This window comes from Ambystoma mexicanum, chromosome 3p, assembly GCF_040938575.1.
Source record: "Ambystoma mexicanum isolate Mex_15411 chromosome 3p, UKY_AmexF1_1, whole genome shotgun sequence".
NCBI lineage: Eukaryota > Metazoa > Chordata > Amphibia > Caudata > Ambystomatidae > Ambystoma > Ambystoma mexicanum.
The window spans coordinates 168,242,865-168,259,219 of NC_090925.1; the positions used below are offsets into that span (position 1 = coordinate 168,242,865).

Sequence of the window (16,355 nt, forward strand, 5' to 3'; positions counted from 1 at the left end):
ATGTTTGAGAGTTCTGAGTGAATCAGTTGGAGTTATGTAGCCTATCTGAGAGGATACCGGTGCATGTTGTCTTAGGATCTGATGGACTTGACAAGATAAACTTAATAGATGTGCTGGAACTTCCTTAAAGGAACAACTAGATCATCAACAGATGTCAGAGTCATTACCTGGAACCCAGATCTTTACGTGCTGCCAAGTATTGCTCTTTCCCAATTCCTCACACTATACCCCACATTAAGAAATGATTAAGAGCACACTTTCATTTAGAGTGACAATGGTTTATTGACAATGTTATAATATCCACACAAACGGTCAAAGGTTACTCGAAGCCGACTCCCTCTGAACCCCACTCAGACAGTCTGGTGAATTGTGCAAAAGTCCAGCAGAAGGATGGCATCGAGGGGGTAGGGGCACCTGTGGTGAAAGATGGGGTGCAGGTCCACTATTCTGTGTTCTTCGGCTGTGATTCTTCTTCTGTAAGGAGAGGAATAGCAATACAGGTCATAAATCTAGTATAAGAACCAGGAGACTAGCAGTAAACATAGACCTCAGGTTATCCTGTGTAATGATGCACTACCAGGTAAGCCAAGTGAAAGGGTATGGCACAAGGAGACCTTGTGTGAATGATTATGCGCTGGACACCTGGAGTCAAGGTGCATCTCCAGAAGATCTTGTGTAATCGTGCACTGTGCTAAGAGCCTACTGTAAAGGTATGACAATAGGAGACCTTGCGTAATTGTACATTTGTAAATATACATAACACCTGGCGTAAAGGCACAGTGCCAGAAGACCTGCACAGGTTCACAGCCTGAGATCTTCTAGGAGACCCTGGTGTAACCTTATACTCTATCAGGAGACCTTGGTACTAAAGTACACGCTCAGGATCAACAAACACCGCGAGCACATCTCATAATCCGTTCCCTGGTCAGAAATAGGGCAGAAGGGTGCAGTGCCATGGTCTGAAAGAGTACACCCAGGAAACCTGTCATGCAAACATACACTTCCAGGAAACCCGGTTGTAAATGCAGAGCCCCAAGGCATGTGTGACATCATGCACAGCCAGGAGATCTGTATGTATCATGGATTGTCGCCAGGGCACCGGATGTAAATGTACACTGTTAGGTGACCTCATATAAACATGCAATGTCAGAAGACACGGTAGGAAAATGCACAAGCCGGAGACCCGTGGTGTAAACACATTCTTGCACTACCTACTAACATGCTGGTGCAACCGCATAGCACTCACAAAGACATGCAGAATGAAGAGAGAATGGGGGAAAGGGCGAGACAGCAAGAACAGCTGAGGAGAGAGAGGCCAGCGGGAGAAGGGAGGACTGTCACGTGATGAGAGGGGTTGCCAGGTAGAGCAGAAGCTGCTGAAGAGAGAAATTGGCAGAAATACTGATACAGCAAGAACCGCTGGGGAGAGAGAGGCCAAGGGGAATAGGGAGGACTGTCATCATGTGATGGGAGGGGTTGATATAGAGAGCAGAAGCTGCTGAAGAGAGAAATAGGTAGAAAGGGCGAGACAGCAAGAACAGATGAGAGAGAGAGAAAGAGAGAGAGAGAGAGAGAGAGAGAGAGAGAGAGAGAGACGGACGGACGCCAAGGGATAGGAAGGACTGTCACATGATGAGAGGGGTTGACAGGTAGAGCAGAAGCTGCTGAAGAGAGAGATAGGCAGAAAGGCCATCAGAGATGGGTTGCAGTAATGATCAGAAAGCATTAAGGGGAGCTCCCCGTCCCCATGTGCACATACATACCTGTACTGCAGGGGGAGTTGTACTCTGCCATGGCATGTTCATCTGTAAGGGAAAGAGAGGAGAGAGTGAGTAGAGTCTGGCTCCTCAAGATGACCAGGCTACCCAACTTTCTTACCTTCTGAGGGGCACGCCCTTATGCAGGGTGGAAATGTTAGATTTGATAACCACATTGCAAACAAAGTACCTAAAACCTGCTCCATTGCTCATCTATGGCAGAGCGGTCCCATCTCCCGCGTTGGCTGAGAGCCTTGAGGATTAGACAGCGCTGCGAGACAGCTACAGGTGTAGGCAAAGCCATTCCCGTGTGAGGTGGAGTAGGAGGGTGCCCAAAGCAATAGCAAGTAGGGGATAGATGCGAGCAAAGCCTTCCTGTTTTGCTCTTCTCTCTTTTTTGGCTGTCTGCTGCCCAATGTTGACGGCTACCAAGAGCATGGGAATAGGCCACGCTCTTCGGAGCTCAGGAGCTCATACTGTAGCCAGCTACGCTCACAGGAAAGCGTGCCCTTGCCTCCTTCCACTGAGCTCCTCTGCAGGGAATCTGCTGGCCCACATTTCGGCTTAGACCATAATTCTTCAGTGCAGGGTTGTGCAACCCCAGACCTCAAAGGCCAGAGACTTGGTGGGGTTTCCAGATAGGCCTCATGAATGCTCATGAGGTAAAATCTATGGATATTAATGAGGGACACCCTGAAAATCCGACGTTGCTTCCGGCCCTCGAGGCCTGGAGTTCGACAACCTTTGGAGGCTGGAGAATCCGGCGGAACCCAGCCTCCCTGCCTCCTTGATCAAAGTCCTTGACACTCGATTCTCATGATTTTCTGCATGTCGCGGAGCCAAGCACAGGAATCCTTGGACCCATGGTTACAGTGGCGGTTTCTACTCCATGCAGAAAAATCCTGATGAATCTGCACTTAGCGCGCGACTGTGCACAGGGGGAGATCAATAATGGTGTTCCCATGGACTCTCCCTGGTGTTTAGTGGGCGCTCAAACAGCTAGCAGGCCCGTCACAGTCTTGCTTCGCGGCGGGTTCAGGCGTCTGACCCTGTCGATTCCCTTGTCAGGGCAGGAAACCTGGAGTTAGGATTACCCCTCATGTGAGGGGAATCCATAGCAGAATGGGACAATGGATTCCCCATGTCTGCTTCCATCTGAATGAGGCTGTTGGCGATTCAGTAACTTTAGGCATTGGTGCCACCAAGGGGCGGTGAAATGTATCGCTGCAAGTCAACTAGGAGGCTATCAAATGTGACTCTGCGCATCCAGATTTGGGTCCACTGAGCTTTGCAATTGGCAGTGGTCCAGTAGGGCCCCAAGTCTGGCCCCCTGCTGAGTGCATGTTGTTTTGACAAACTGATTCAAAAAGGGGTCAGATCTGCACCATTTCACTCCTTTTCATCACTATTCTTTGGGAAAAGGCGACAAATTCGCAAATATATTAACTTGACCTCAATGTAGCACATTAGCGCAGTGGCGGGATGCATATGAGTGTGGGGATTGTGAAGGGGCGGGCCAAGGAGGAGACATGTATCCATGTATTGGTGAATCCTTGTAATGGTGCACACTGAGCTGCTCAAAATGTTCTTACAACTCAATGTTAGTTGTGCAGGGTGTGGAGCGCCAGCTCCGTGAAGAGTGCTGCCAAGTACTGTGTGTGCAGGGCTTTCCTTGTGGAACAACTGCTAACATAACCATACAGTGTGAGCGGGGATGTCCCAGCACGGTGTGTGAGGTTCTGCCATGCACTGTGTGAGCAGGCCATGGGCTGTGAACTGCTAATGCTAATCACCATGTGAACAGGGTTGGTCATGTGAGCAGCTGCTACCATGCACTGTGAGAGTGGGGCTGTCGCTGTGAGTAACTGCTACCATGCACTGTGTGAGTGGGGCTGTTCCTGTGAATAATTGCTACCGTGCACTGCGTGAGTGCGGCTGGCGCTGTGAATAACTGCGACCATGCACCGTTAGTGGGGTCGTCCATGTGAATGACTTCTACCATGCACCGTGTGAGTGGGGCCGTCCCTGCTACCATGCACTGTGTGAGTGGAGCTGTCCCTGTGAATAACTGCTTCCATGCACTGTGTGAGTGGGGCTGTCCCTGTGAATAACTGCTACCATGCACTGTGTGAGTGGGTAAGCCTTGTAAAGCACGCTATCATGCACTGTGTGCTGTGAGCTGGCTGTGTGCAGAGGGCTGCCATAAACCACGTTAGTGTCACTGTCCTTCTGAGAAGCTGCAGCCTCTATAGAGCCTCTCCGCGTCCCAGTGGCTAGCAGAAAAGGGCCAGGGCACGTGAGTGGAGGCACTGATGCTATGCTATTCTCAAGGCTCTCGTACCACGCGTTGTTGCTACCTTATGATGCACAATGACACGCTTGTCAACATGACCCATTCCAAACTATAGGTGCTTATCCAGTCCTGGGTTTTTCTTTGCATTCTCGACTTGTAGTTCCACGTTTTCCCCATTATAAAACTCGGACTACAAGTCCCAGAATGCAAAGAAAAAAACAGGACTGGATAAGCACCTACAAGCTGGAGTTGGTCATGTTTGCAAGTGTGCAATAAGAGAGAGGCCGTTTCCTAAAAGTGAGAGAAACCGTTCAACTAAAGTGTGCCAGGGAATTTGAGCCGTATGTTGTAACAACTACAAGAATGCCCAGCATTGAATCCACGGGCACATTTAAAAACGTGAACCAAAAACAGCAGTTTATGTTATGGTCTCTAAACGAACAAGAATTATCCGTTTTCTCTGAATTCAAGAAATAAATCGCGAAATATCGTGTTTCCAGTGCATTAGTGGTGCTCACAGACACTGCTTCATTGGGTGCCGTGTCTGCAAGAATACAATGCATGATGGGATACTCTCCTCGTAGAAGGGGCGATCATGCGCTGCACTTGAGAGCGTCTGGGGAGTGGGTATATAATATACATCCAGGAATTGTGCATGCCTATTTTTGGCGGCTGGACTTAGCAGCAGAGCGTGGCACGTGGCTATTGCCTTAAATACGAGTTTAATGGGACTCGGCACTGCTGTTTGCCTTCATGGGGCAATCAGTATAGCGATGAAAGCAACATCGAAGAAAGAAATGCACTAGTGATGGAGTCACGCATTTGAAATACCAAAAATCAGGAAAATGCACTTGCTTCATTTCATGAAGGAGGGGGGTATTCAGAGCTGAATTCTCTGGGACTGCAGCTAAGAGCAGAAAGCTGTAATCTGTGCAGAATGTGCCGCATGGCTATTTTAATGCTGCCCCGTGAATACTCTGCACCGCAGCGATTCAAATATCAAATACGGAAGTCAGCACTAAAGTAGCGCATGCGCAGACAGATGCAGGAGCAGCAGCTGCACGTGGCCCTTTTCATCATTTCCTGGAGTGAAGTATCGTCTGTCCAGTGACTCGCTGGCTCTCGTGCATCCGTCTGCTGCCGGAAATAGATTTACATTCCCACATGAAATCCACCCCTTATGCCTCGTCCCATTATCTACAAAGAGGAAGTCGCATTTAAACTCTAACACGGCCGCTTTCAAACCCTCCCTCTCACTGCAAGGGAGAATTATTGGAGGGAAGACCTATGCTGTGCGCAGGGCCGGCCTTAAGGGCAGCAGCGCCCTGGGCGAAATGGCACACCCCCCTCGCCCGCCGCGCCCCTCTGGTTAACAGGGGGCGGGGCGTAAGGGGGCGGGGCCAGGATTGGCAACCTTTTTTTTTTAACCTCCTCCCTTAGGCGAAGAGGTTAAATAGGTGCTGTTAGCACCCCATTGTCATTGAATGAGCCCGCCATCGCGGGTTCAGTCAATGACAACGAGGCGCCTGCCACACCTTCTGTCACCATGCCAGCTCGGGGGAGCGCTTGAAAGACTCCCCGGAGCTGGCGTGGTGGGGGGCTAATGGTGCCTTTTCTTGTGAAAAGTGTCCACGGCGGAGGGGCGCATTTAAATGCACCCACTGCAGCGGGCACCTTTTACAGTAAAAGGCCGCCTGCTGTGCCTTGTCCCACAACGCCAGCTCGGGGGAGCTCTTGAAAAACTCCCCCGAGCTGGCGTTGCAGAGGCAAAAGGGGCCCTGGGGGACGGTACACCCCGTTTGGGCGCCGCCAGTTTGGCGCAGGCCGGTTTGCCGCGACCGCTTTGGCGTGGCGGCCAGTTCGGTGCGCCCCTTTTCGGCGCAGAAGCCTTTCTGGCGCCGTCGATTTGGCGCGGGGGACGCTTGGACGTGGCTGACCTTGCAGCCACGTCTAAACTCCCTCACGCCAAATTCAAGATCCGCCTCTGCCAGATGACTCAGTGTTATGTGCCGGTGTGGTGGTGCCACGAGGAAGGAGTCGCCAATCGCCATTGCCCGGGCCTAGCTGCAGAAGAGAAGGTGCTGCTGCTCGAGTCGAGGGAGGCTGTCGTCCAGCAGTGTTTGCGGTCTGCTGCTGCTGCTTACTAAAACAGGTAAGCTTGGCTATTGTGGGGTTGCCACTGTAAGTCGCTTCATGGCGCTGGATGGAGGGGTGAGGAGTGGAAGGGGAGACAGGTTGAGAGGGAGGAGAGATATGGCAGATTTACTATCTTTTATGTGGTCAGTGCTTCCGAAACTAAGGGGTGTGTAACTGTGTGTTTTCATTTCGTTTTAAATTCATTGTAGAGTTTAGGCTGATGTGTCCTGAACTGCCCGCCTCCTTGAATGTTTGTCTTTGCTGGGCCTCGACATAGCTACTGCTGTGGGGATCAAATGGGACACGTAGGTGGTTGGCCTCTTTATTGACGGAAATGTGCAGCTGCAGCCACTTCGCACATTCCATACTTGGCCTCTTTGTGTGGGGGAATTTCGGAATTAGCAGATTTCGGTGGGTGATGCTTAGCTATGGGGCTTGCCCAGGTGTTAAAAACAGTGCAGTCAGTGCCCATCCAGTGATTGTTCTTTCTTCTCTGGGGGCGCTGGGAGAAGTCTAGCCTCTCTGCTCACTCAGTGCTCGGCCATAGGGCCTCCCACCCATTCGCTGCTTGGCCTCTTGGTGCCTCTCCCCTGGTGTGGTGAACTCCGGAAGGCCTCGCCTCGATTCGTGGTCTAATTTGTAATGCGTGCCCTGGGCTAGATGTAGTGACGGCTGCCCTTTTGATATCCTGCGTGGCCAGGCCTTGGCTGGGGAAGAGTACTCTATAGAGTTGTCTTATGGTTATTGCGGCCCTGATTCAGAGGCAGATCCAACGGTCGCCAGGCACAGGGACCGTCCCTGGCACAGTGAGTCAGAGGCTCTGGGCGCAGCTCAGAGGGGGAGTTCATGGACCGCAGTAGTGCGATGCCACCAGGGGCCCACCTCGTTGCCTCTGTGTCTCTCTATCTGTTTCTCTGTCTTTCTTTCTCGTCCTGTCCTCCTTCTTCTCCCTTCCCCTCCATCTTTTTCATCTGTTTCTCCACAATCCTCTCACCTGCATTCTTATCTCACCCCATCGCCCTTCCCCTTTACCCACGACTTCCTCTTCCATCCTATGTTCTGTCATTCTTTCTCTTAACTCACTTTATATAATCTTTCTCACTCCCGCTCCCAGCCTCCCTGTCTTTGTTTATATTTCTTTCTCCTTCATTCTCATAACTTCATCTCACTTCTCCCTTGCCCCTCTTGTTCCTCTTTCTCATCGCCCTTCTCTAGCACCCATCATTACCTCTCTCGCCTTTCATCGTATTCCCCTCGTCCCCCCTCCCATCCGCCTCAAAAGCACTCTTTGTCCCCCTTTGTTTTTCTTTTTCTTTCCAGCTAGCTTGCTCTCTTTCACTCCTCACTCCACAGCCCCCTCCCCTTTCTTCCCCGTGGATCTTGCACCAATCTGGTTTGAAATGATTGGCACAAGACAGGCAATGCCATACCTGATATAACTAGAACACATCTCCCCTTTCTTCCCCCATGGATCTTGCACCAATATGCTGAGTCTATCTGGTTTTCAATGATTAGCACGAGACAAGCAATGTCACGCCTGATATAACTAGAACACATCTCACGTATATATCTGTTGAAAGAGCTAGAAGCTCATAGGCTACAACCAAAAGGCTAGCTAGCCTCGAGTCCAGACAGTCCAGACATTAGCATAGCCCAGATTTTTTCCAAATCTAGCAACACCCGTGTCTGAAAGGGTGGACTTGTGGGGATAGATGGGCCTCTGTGAGACGTGACTATTTAGGGATCAAACACGTGACTCGCCAGCCTAACTTGCTGTTAAGATTCAATGGGTGTACAAGGGCATTGTGCGCATGGTGCAGCAGTTGCTACCCTGGGTTGCTGCTTGTCAACCCCTCGCCCCCCCAATGAAGCATAATCGGGACACTGATGAACTAAAGAGAAATCTGCTTTTGTCTTTTTTCAAATGTTACTGTCTGTGGTCAAAGTTGAAAGTCATTCATTTGAGCTTCAGGAGGGGTCCGAGAGAGATTCAAAGTTCTGAAAGGTAAAGCTCGACTGCAGCGTAACTGACCCCTAGGTAACTGTAATAAAGACAACTTCATAAAAAATAGCTTTTGTCCCTAAAGTTTGCCATTGTGCACTTGTTACCACAATTAACTCCGCCCACCGAAAGCTCCGCCTCCATGACCCGCCCACCTAGGGCCCTGTCAGGTGCTGTCCACGGGGCCCTTTGCCTTAAATCTGCCACTGGAAATCGTGATCCCAGTGCATTAGTGGTGCTCACAGACACTGCTTCATTGGGTGCCGTGTCTGCAAGAATGCAATGCATGATGGGATACTCTCCTCGTAGAAGGGGCGATCATGCGCTGCACTTGAGAGCGTCTGGGGAGTGGGTATATAATATACATCCAGGAATTGTGCACACCTTTTTTTGGCGGCTGGACTTAGCAGCAGAGGGTGGCACGTGGCTATTGCCTTAAATACGAGTTTAATGGGACTCGGCACTGCTGCTTGCATTCATGGGGCAATCAGTATAGCGATAAAAGCAACACCAGAGAAAGAAATGCACTAGTGATAGAGTCACGCATTTGAAATACCAAAAATCAGGAAAATGCACTTGCTTCATTTCATGAAGGAGGGGGGTATTCAGAGCTGAATTCTCTGGGACTGCAGCTAAGAGCAGAAAGCGTTAATCTGTGCAGAATGTGCCTCGTGGCTATTTTAATGCTGCCCCGTGATTACTCTGCACCGCGGCGATTCAAATACGGAAGTCAGCACTAAAGCAGCGCATGCGCAGACCGATGCAGGAGCAGCAGCTGCACGTGGCCCTTTTCATCATTTCCGGGAGTGAAGTATCGTCTGTCCAGTGACTCGCTGGCTCTCGTGCATCCGTCTGCTGCCGGAAATAGATTTACATTCCCACATGAAATCCACCCCTTATGCCTCGTCCCATTATCTACAAAGAGGAAGTCGCATTTAAACTCTAACACGACCGCTTTCAAACCCTCCCTCTCACTGCAAGGGAGAATTATCGGAGGGAAGGCCTATGCTGTGCGCAGGGCCGGCCTTAAGGGCAGCAGCGCCCTGGGCGAAATGGCGCCCCCCCCTCGCCCGCCGCTCCCCCCTGATTAACAGGGGGCAGGGCGGAAGGGGGCGGGGCCAGGATGGGCAACTTTTTTTTTTAACCTCTTCCCTTAGGCAAGGAGGTTAAATAGGTGCCGTTAGCACCCCATTGTCATTGAATGAGCCCGCCATTGCGGGTTCATTCAATGACAATGAGGCGGCTGCCACACCTTCTGTCACCACGCCAGCTGGGGGAGCGCTTGAAAGACTCCCCGGAGCTGGCATGGGGGGCTAATGGCGCCTTTTCTTGTGAAAAGTGTCCACGGCAGAGGGGCGCATTTAAATGCACCCACCGCCGTGGGCACCTTATACAGTAAAAGGCCGCCTCCTGTGCCTTGTCCCACAACACCAGCTCGGGGAGCTCTTGAAAGACTCCCCCGAGCTGGCATGGCAGGGGCAAAAGGCGCCCTGGGGGACGGTACACCCCGTTTCGGCGTCGCTGTTTTGGCGCAGGCCGGTTTGCCGCGACCGCTTTGGCGTGGCGGCCAGTTCGGCGTGCCCATTTTTGGCGCAGAAGCCTTTCTGGCGCCGTCGATTTGGCCCGGGGGACGCTTGGACGTGGCTGACCTTGCGACCACGTCTAAACTCCCTCACGCCAAATTCAAAAGAATAATTCTTTTCAAATGCAGCACGTTGGCAGGTAATATTAATGCGTTGCATTTGAAAATAATTGTGGGTGTGGGACTGGAGCAGGGCCTACGTGAGCAACTGCTGCGAGAGCCAGCACACCAGCCCCCAACCCTGCCAGCCCCCTACCCTGCCCTGGTGGTGTGCTACTTCAGGCACAGCAGGAAGTGCACCAGGATCACACAGCTTGTGACACAAGAGTCTCTCCAGCTGCACAGGGGGGGCAGCCCACAGAGTGAGCACAGCTGGGGGAGAGGCTGCTCGGTCCACACTTCCCTGCATGGGAGGACTCCGAATGCCAAGGGCACTGCTGACTAGACCTCGTGTGACTGTGCAGCACCACTGGGACTGGCACCCCACTGTGTGAATGAATGACTGAGCGCACATAGCACTGAATCTACTCTGGGCGCTTCTGGGGTATCAGCTTCGTGCGTCCCTCCGCAATTGTAGAGTGGAAGGCTGCTACAGGGCACCCTCACAATGTCACAGAATGAGAAATGTGGGGCTGTTTGAATGAGTGAGCTAGTGAAATGGCATAGTGCTTCCTCTCCTCTCAGCACTTACCGGAGGATCGGGGCTATAAGAGTGCCAGCGGTGATGCCTCTGCGTTTGAAGTGCTGGAGTCACCACGGGGGTAATCCCTAAGCAAAGGATATGATCCTGGGAAAATCATGTAATATAAGTAGCGCCTTGATGCCCTCAGGTTAAGAATGCTTTACAAATGTAAAAATAAATACATCTCCATGTGTCGTTTCTGGAGTCCCTATAAGGATTCGGTGCATAGTTTGTGTTTTCATGTTGTTATAATCTTCCATTATTAAGGCAATCCCCACCCACGGTTTAATGACTATGGAGTTGCTTCTGGCACAGGGGAATACACTCCCGCTCCCACCCCGGAAACATCTCTTTTATAGAAACTCGGGCTCCTGACCCTCTTGGAGTTCGGTGGGGAAATTTAGGCCCTTTTAGAGTCTTCATGTTTTGATGCTCAGCCTTTAGAAGTTGACACCTTTCGACCAATTTGCGGGACAAGGGTGGGCGGATAAGGGGGTGCAGGTGGGAAGATTGAACTGTTCGGGGTGAATGCATAGACATGCACAGTCTGGACAAAGAGCTGAGCTAAGCATCCCTGTACATCATAATATCTGGACATGTCGTGACGCTGTCAACGAGAAGGTGCTGCGGGGGGAGGAGGAGGGTCATCATGCTCTCGGATCACGGTGCTCCAAGTGATGCCAGTGCAGGAATCGCAGGGAACCTCCAACTGGGGCGCCACACTGCCAAGAGATCCCCCGTGATGCTTGCTGCATTCCCATGGTCGCCCTATTCATTCTTGGACTTGTAGTCTTGCTGTTCCATCATTATGGCGAACCAGTGCCCAAGGAGCATTGGGGCGAGCTCTCCTCCCACGCCAAAACATCCTGGCGCCTGAACATCCCTGCGGCGAACTGGCTGCGCCGAAATGGGCATGCCAAAACAGGCTCTGCGGCCAATCGGCCGCGCCAAATCGGGCCGTGCTGAAATGGCTGCGCCAAATCGTCCTGCTCCGCTGGGGGGTGTGGCGCCCCGGGCAGTCGCCCCGGCTCGCCCCCCCCTAAGGCCGGCTCTGGCTGTGCGGGTGGGTGCCATCTTGTGTTCCATTCACACGGAACACTAATACGCCCACTGCGTTCGATGAAATGAACTCCGTCCCCTGCTCCGCCCCTACTCACCTTTCATGTAGTAGTCATAGACTGTGGCTGTGGCTGGCTTCAGGTTCTTAACTTCATTGTCCTGCTCCACTGAGAAGTTGAACTGCTGGGTGTCTTTCTGCAGCTGTGGGACAACAGAGAACATCTTGAAACATTGAGAAACCAAAGACAACATTGGCCTGACACCGAATGGCAGTGGGGATATCATGGTCACCCTCAAAGCTTCATGGACCAAGCTAAACAACGCTGCACTGTTGTGATGCAGTTATGGGTATGTGCAATGTTAAAGCTTCCAATATGTGTCTAGTAGGCCACAGGCTACAGTGGGGGTTGCTTCTTTCTACGAGTTTTCTATTCACTCCAGTTTTCAAAGTATTCATCACACGGAGGACCCCAAAATGGATGCCCACACTTACTAGGCACTAATTCCCGTGCTTTCAATCCTCCAAAAATATATTTTTCTACCTCAGGAGTGTGTTTGATGTCAACAATGTTGTACGACATACCCTTTGAGAATAGAGTGAGGTTGGGCGAGCCCCCATAACCTTTGGTCCTTTAGACACTGCTCAGAACAGAATAGCAACTGTGAATCCTGACACATTTCCTGTGCCTCCGACACACGCAAAAGGCACAGATATATGCCTCGTAAAACAGTACTTTACACCTGGGACTTCTCACTCTAAGCCATCATGGCTCCTGACAGGGAGCAAGTGGAACTGCCCCGGAAACATAGAAGTGGGAATGAGCCCCGTTATTTCCACGCAAGCCCTGTCTCCTGCAGGATATGATAGCCAGCAACGCTCCGTTAGAACTCCCAAATCTCCAAACTTGGCATATACCATCCATCAATCCCATGGGTAATGGGAAAGGGATCCTGGGAGGAATAGGTTATGCAAATGAGCTGGTCCTCTCACACAAACATGACCTCCCAGTATTAACTATTTAGAGCTTTTCTCTGCAACACACTCAGAATTGGTCTCTTCAGACCCCTCTCCTCTCAGCTTTCATGCATTACTTTGGCTTGCTTGGGGTTTGCTGCCCACCTGCACATGATGCATTGAACTGGAGCGCCATCTTGCTCCTTACCTGGTCGAGATAGATGGTCACTTGGTCGGGTTTGATTTCCACTTTCTTGACGGAACCACTTTTCTCCATCTGTGTGCAAACAAAGTGAATCCACAATTTTATTTTTGTATTTGCTCTGTCACCCAAGCCTGATTCACTGTCTGACGATTGACACTAGCAATGTCTCCTAACATCATCCTTCCTAGTGCGATACTTTGAATGCCACGAGTAACAATAACACTGTTTTGATGATTATAATTCCTGATGACTCTCTGCACAGTTGCCCCTTTCTCTTCCTCTGGCACACTTTGTATTTCTTCCCCTTGTGCACTTTCATTTTGTTCTTTTCTCTGTTACCATTTGTCTGCGGCCTCTCGCTATCCCTACCTGATACATTTGCATATCTCTTCTCCTACTTCTCTATCTCAGAGTTGACCTCCCGGGGACAAACTTTCAATTTGTAAGGTACTAACCAGGCATACAAAGTCACTTGCATCCTTAGTTCTCCATATACACACACATATAAAGCATTCCTTATTCACAGGCGTCAATTTACTCTAGCCAATGCCCATTGGCACGTGCAAAGTTGAGCCCTGTTAATATCTATTTTACCTGTCTACCTATTATTCTGGATCCAGGCGACATAATAAATGAAGTTGCTCCCCTGCCAGGTGCAGTAGAAGGACGTCTGCTGCCATAAGTGAAGCACATCTTCTGCACCCCCTAAACAATGTATGACCTAGTCCCTTTGCATACCCTCCGGCCTAGAATTCCCTTTTACCCCCAAGATACCCATCACCTCTAGGTTAGCTGTACAATGGATATTGCTAACTTGCGCATGCTCAGTAATCAACACATCTGTTGTTGATGGGGCAGGCGTATTGTTTTGATATGTGTCATGGACTGATGGTTACTTTATACCACACTTTAGAGACTATGTGTGTGTATAATAATGCCATATTACGTCTGGTGATCCTCATTTCTCCCACCACAGTCATTTCTATCCCCACCCCCCCTCGCCTACAGCAGCAATACCTTCTGTGGTCTACAATAAAACACAGGCAGAGGTAAGGGTGTTGAGGTTCACATATATCTCTGATGTTAAGCAGCATATGGGATGTTCAAGGGATTTCTCTAGGAAGTCAGAGGCTTCAAAAGGTAAGGTACCTCGCCAGCCGCCAGCAGTTTGTTCAGATGGACTCCTCTAGATCGCCAATACTACCCATCACATGCGGAGTCCCACAGGGTTACATCCCCTCTGATCTTCAATTTATACATGGAACCGCTGGTTGTCCTCCTAGCCATACACATCATTGACATCCACCTATACGCGGATGACATACAGCTATACCTCAAGATAGACTATCAAGGAACTCCACAGAACCTGCCTCTCGTTAATCCAATCTTGGATGTCCAGTGCATACCTGAAGCCAAACCCATTCAAGATCGAATTTCTGCTCCTCACCAATAACACCGAAGATATCTGCCTGGCTATCGACCATGAACCTTGATGGCTTCACTCCCAAGCTCACCCCTGCACCAAGTCCCTTGGGTTCCATATCGACAAACACCTCTCCTTTAAGACACACATAGCTAAGAAAACTCAGAAAGGTTGGTATCAACTCTCTCCTGCGGAAAGTCAAGCCCTTCCTCCCTTCGGACAGCTTCGATCCACCATTCAAGCACTGGTCATATCCCACCTGGATGGGGGCAATGCTCTTCTTGTCGTCCTCACTTGTGCCCCTGAGAAGTGTCCTACACTGAGCCGCATGCCTCATCAAGGGCCTATGCAGATACTAACACATCCCATCGGCCCTCCTCGACCTTCACTGCTTCCCACTGCATGCACAAATCACCTTCAAGTCTTGCTGCATCATCTATAAGACAATCGCCCTCAAGTCACCCAGCTCCCTTGTAGTGAAAATCAGCATCTCTGTCAGATAGCGCACCACCAGATCCCAGGACACGTGCAGACTTTAAATCTGCCGCTGCAAAAATGAAAGGACCAGAAATCAAGCCTTCTCTGCCTGCGCCCCAAGACTATGGAACCTCCTCAGACTCGTCCCCCACGCTCCTACAATTCAGAAAAGAACTCACAGCCACCTCTTCAAGGAGTCTCCTGAACAGCTAGGCCATCACGTTGCCCCAGCACCTGACTCTACAGATGCTACCCGCCCCTCTCCTCACTGCCACCCTGTACAGCTGTACACCCCTCTGTTTCCTACCCCCAGCTGTTTATCTGGTCTGTCATGACTCCTGCAAAGCACTCCATTATGCATGTGTACTGCTGTATAACTCTGTAAAGTGCTCTGTTCTTTATCTGTATTTCTGAATACTTCTTATGACAGATCCCAAGGGGTCATCACTGCTTTAGATGGGGAAGCCCCTTTCCATGATGCCAGAGCGGTGAAGTCGCTACCAAACAGTCCCCCTAGGGGTGGTGCTCAGCGGGGTATCTCCTGGGGAGGGAGGACTCTATTGAGAGAAGTGACCATTTTGGCAGACTGCAGTATCCCACCTTCCCTCAAAACCCCTCCAATTCCAAATTTCCTGCATAGACCTTTGATGGGGCATGCAGCCACATGTAGGACACTTCCAAGGGCATGAGGGAGGACGGCGGGAGGCCTTTGAGGAGGGCATTTTCCCCATCCATGTGTGATAGGACCAGTGCTTGAATGGCGGATTTAAAGTTGTCCGGAGGGAGAAAGCGATTGACTTTCCGCAGGAGGGAGAGCTGATACCAAGCTGTCAGAGTTTTCTTAGCTATGTGTGTCTTGTAGGAGAGGTGTTTGTCAATGTGGAACCCAAGGGACTTGGCGCAGGATTCATGCAGCCCTCAAGGTTGATGATTGATAACAAGGTCTGGGTGTTCGGTGTTGTTGGTGAGGAGTAGGAATGCAGTCTAGGAGGGGTTGGGCTTCAAGTATGCACAGGAAACCCAAGACTGGATCAGTGAGAGGCAGGTTTTGAGCCTGTGAATGTCCTTGATGGAGTCGATCTTGGGGTGTAGCTGTGTTTTCGGTGTATTGGTGGATGTGGATGTTGTGTGTGGCTAGGAGGGCTCCCAGCAGCTCCATATATAGATTGCAGATCACTGAGGAGAGGATGAAACCCTGTGGGACTCTACAGGTGATGGGTAGCATTGGCGATCTAGAGGAGTCCATCTGATTAAACTGGTGGTTGGCGAGGTAGACTTGAACCAGAGTAGGACAAGGTTGCTGATCCACATGCGCTGATGTAGGATGTTTGTGAGCGCCTGGTGGTCTACTGTGTTGAAAGCGGCTGAGAGGTCGAGTAGAAGCAGGATGTAAGGGTGGCCATCATCAAGGATGTTGAGGGCATTACCATGTGTAATCTGGCATTGCCACCTGCTCCTCCATTATTGTCACGTTCCTTACCGTTAGAAGGCAGAGCAAGCAGTGCCAGACATGAGCCATCCCGAAACAAAACAAGATACCCAGAATACTGCAATGTAGTTTTACTGATCACACTGAATTAGCCCCTAGAAATCTTGATGGAAAATCGGCTGACAGGGATCCACGGACTGCCACTTTGTAATGGCAGATAAATGTGTCCGGGGAAGCCCAACTTGCTACATTGCAGATATCTTTGACCGATGTGCCTTGTGTTTCCACCCAAGAGGCAGCCATTCCCCTTTTTGAGCGGCCTTGGACAAGTCGCAGGGGAGGCTTCCCTGCCTCT

General features: G+C 50.7%; 1 protein-coding gene across 3 annotated transcripts in view; it reads right to left on the minus strand.

The window, feature by feature from the left end:
- Window positions 1-257: 257 nt before the first annotated feature.
- LOC138580212 (alpha-2-macroglobulin-like protein 1) overlaps window positions 258-16,355 on the minus strand; it is a 328,254-nt gene continuing 312,156 nt past the window's right edge. For all 3 annotated transcript variants that reach the window (XM_069650567.1, XM_069650566.1, XM_069650565.1), the window contains exons 33-36: window positions 12,675-12,743; window positions 11,610-11,712; window positions 1,764-1,805; window positions 258-474 (exon numbers count right to left, since the gene is read on the minus strand). In XM_069650567.1, the coding sequence (XP_069506668.1) occupies window positions 443-474; window positions 1,764-1,805; window positions 11,610-11,712; window positions 12,675-12,743 (246 nt within the window). In that variant the 3' untranslated portion in view covers window positions 258-442. The remainder of the gene's footprint in view (window positions 475-1,763; window positions 1,806-11,609; window positions 11,713-12,674; window positions 12,744-16,355) is intronic.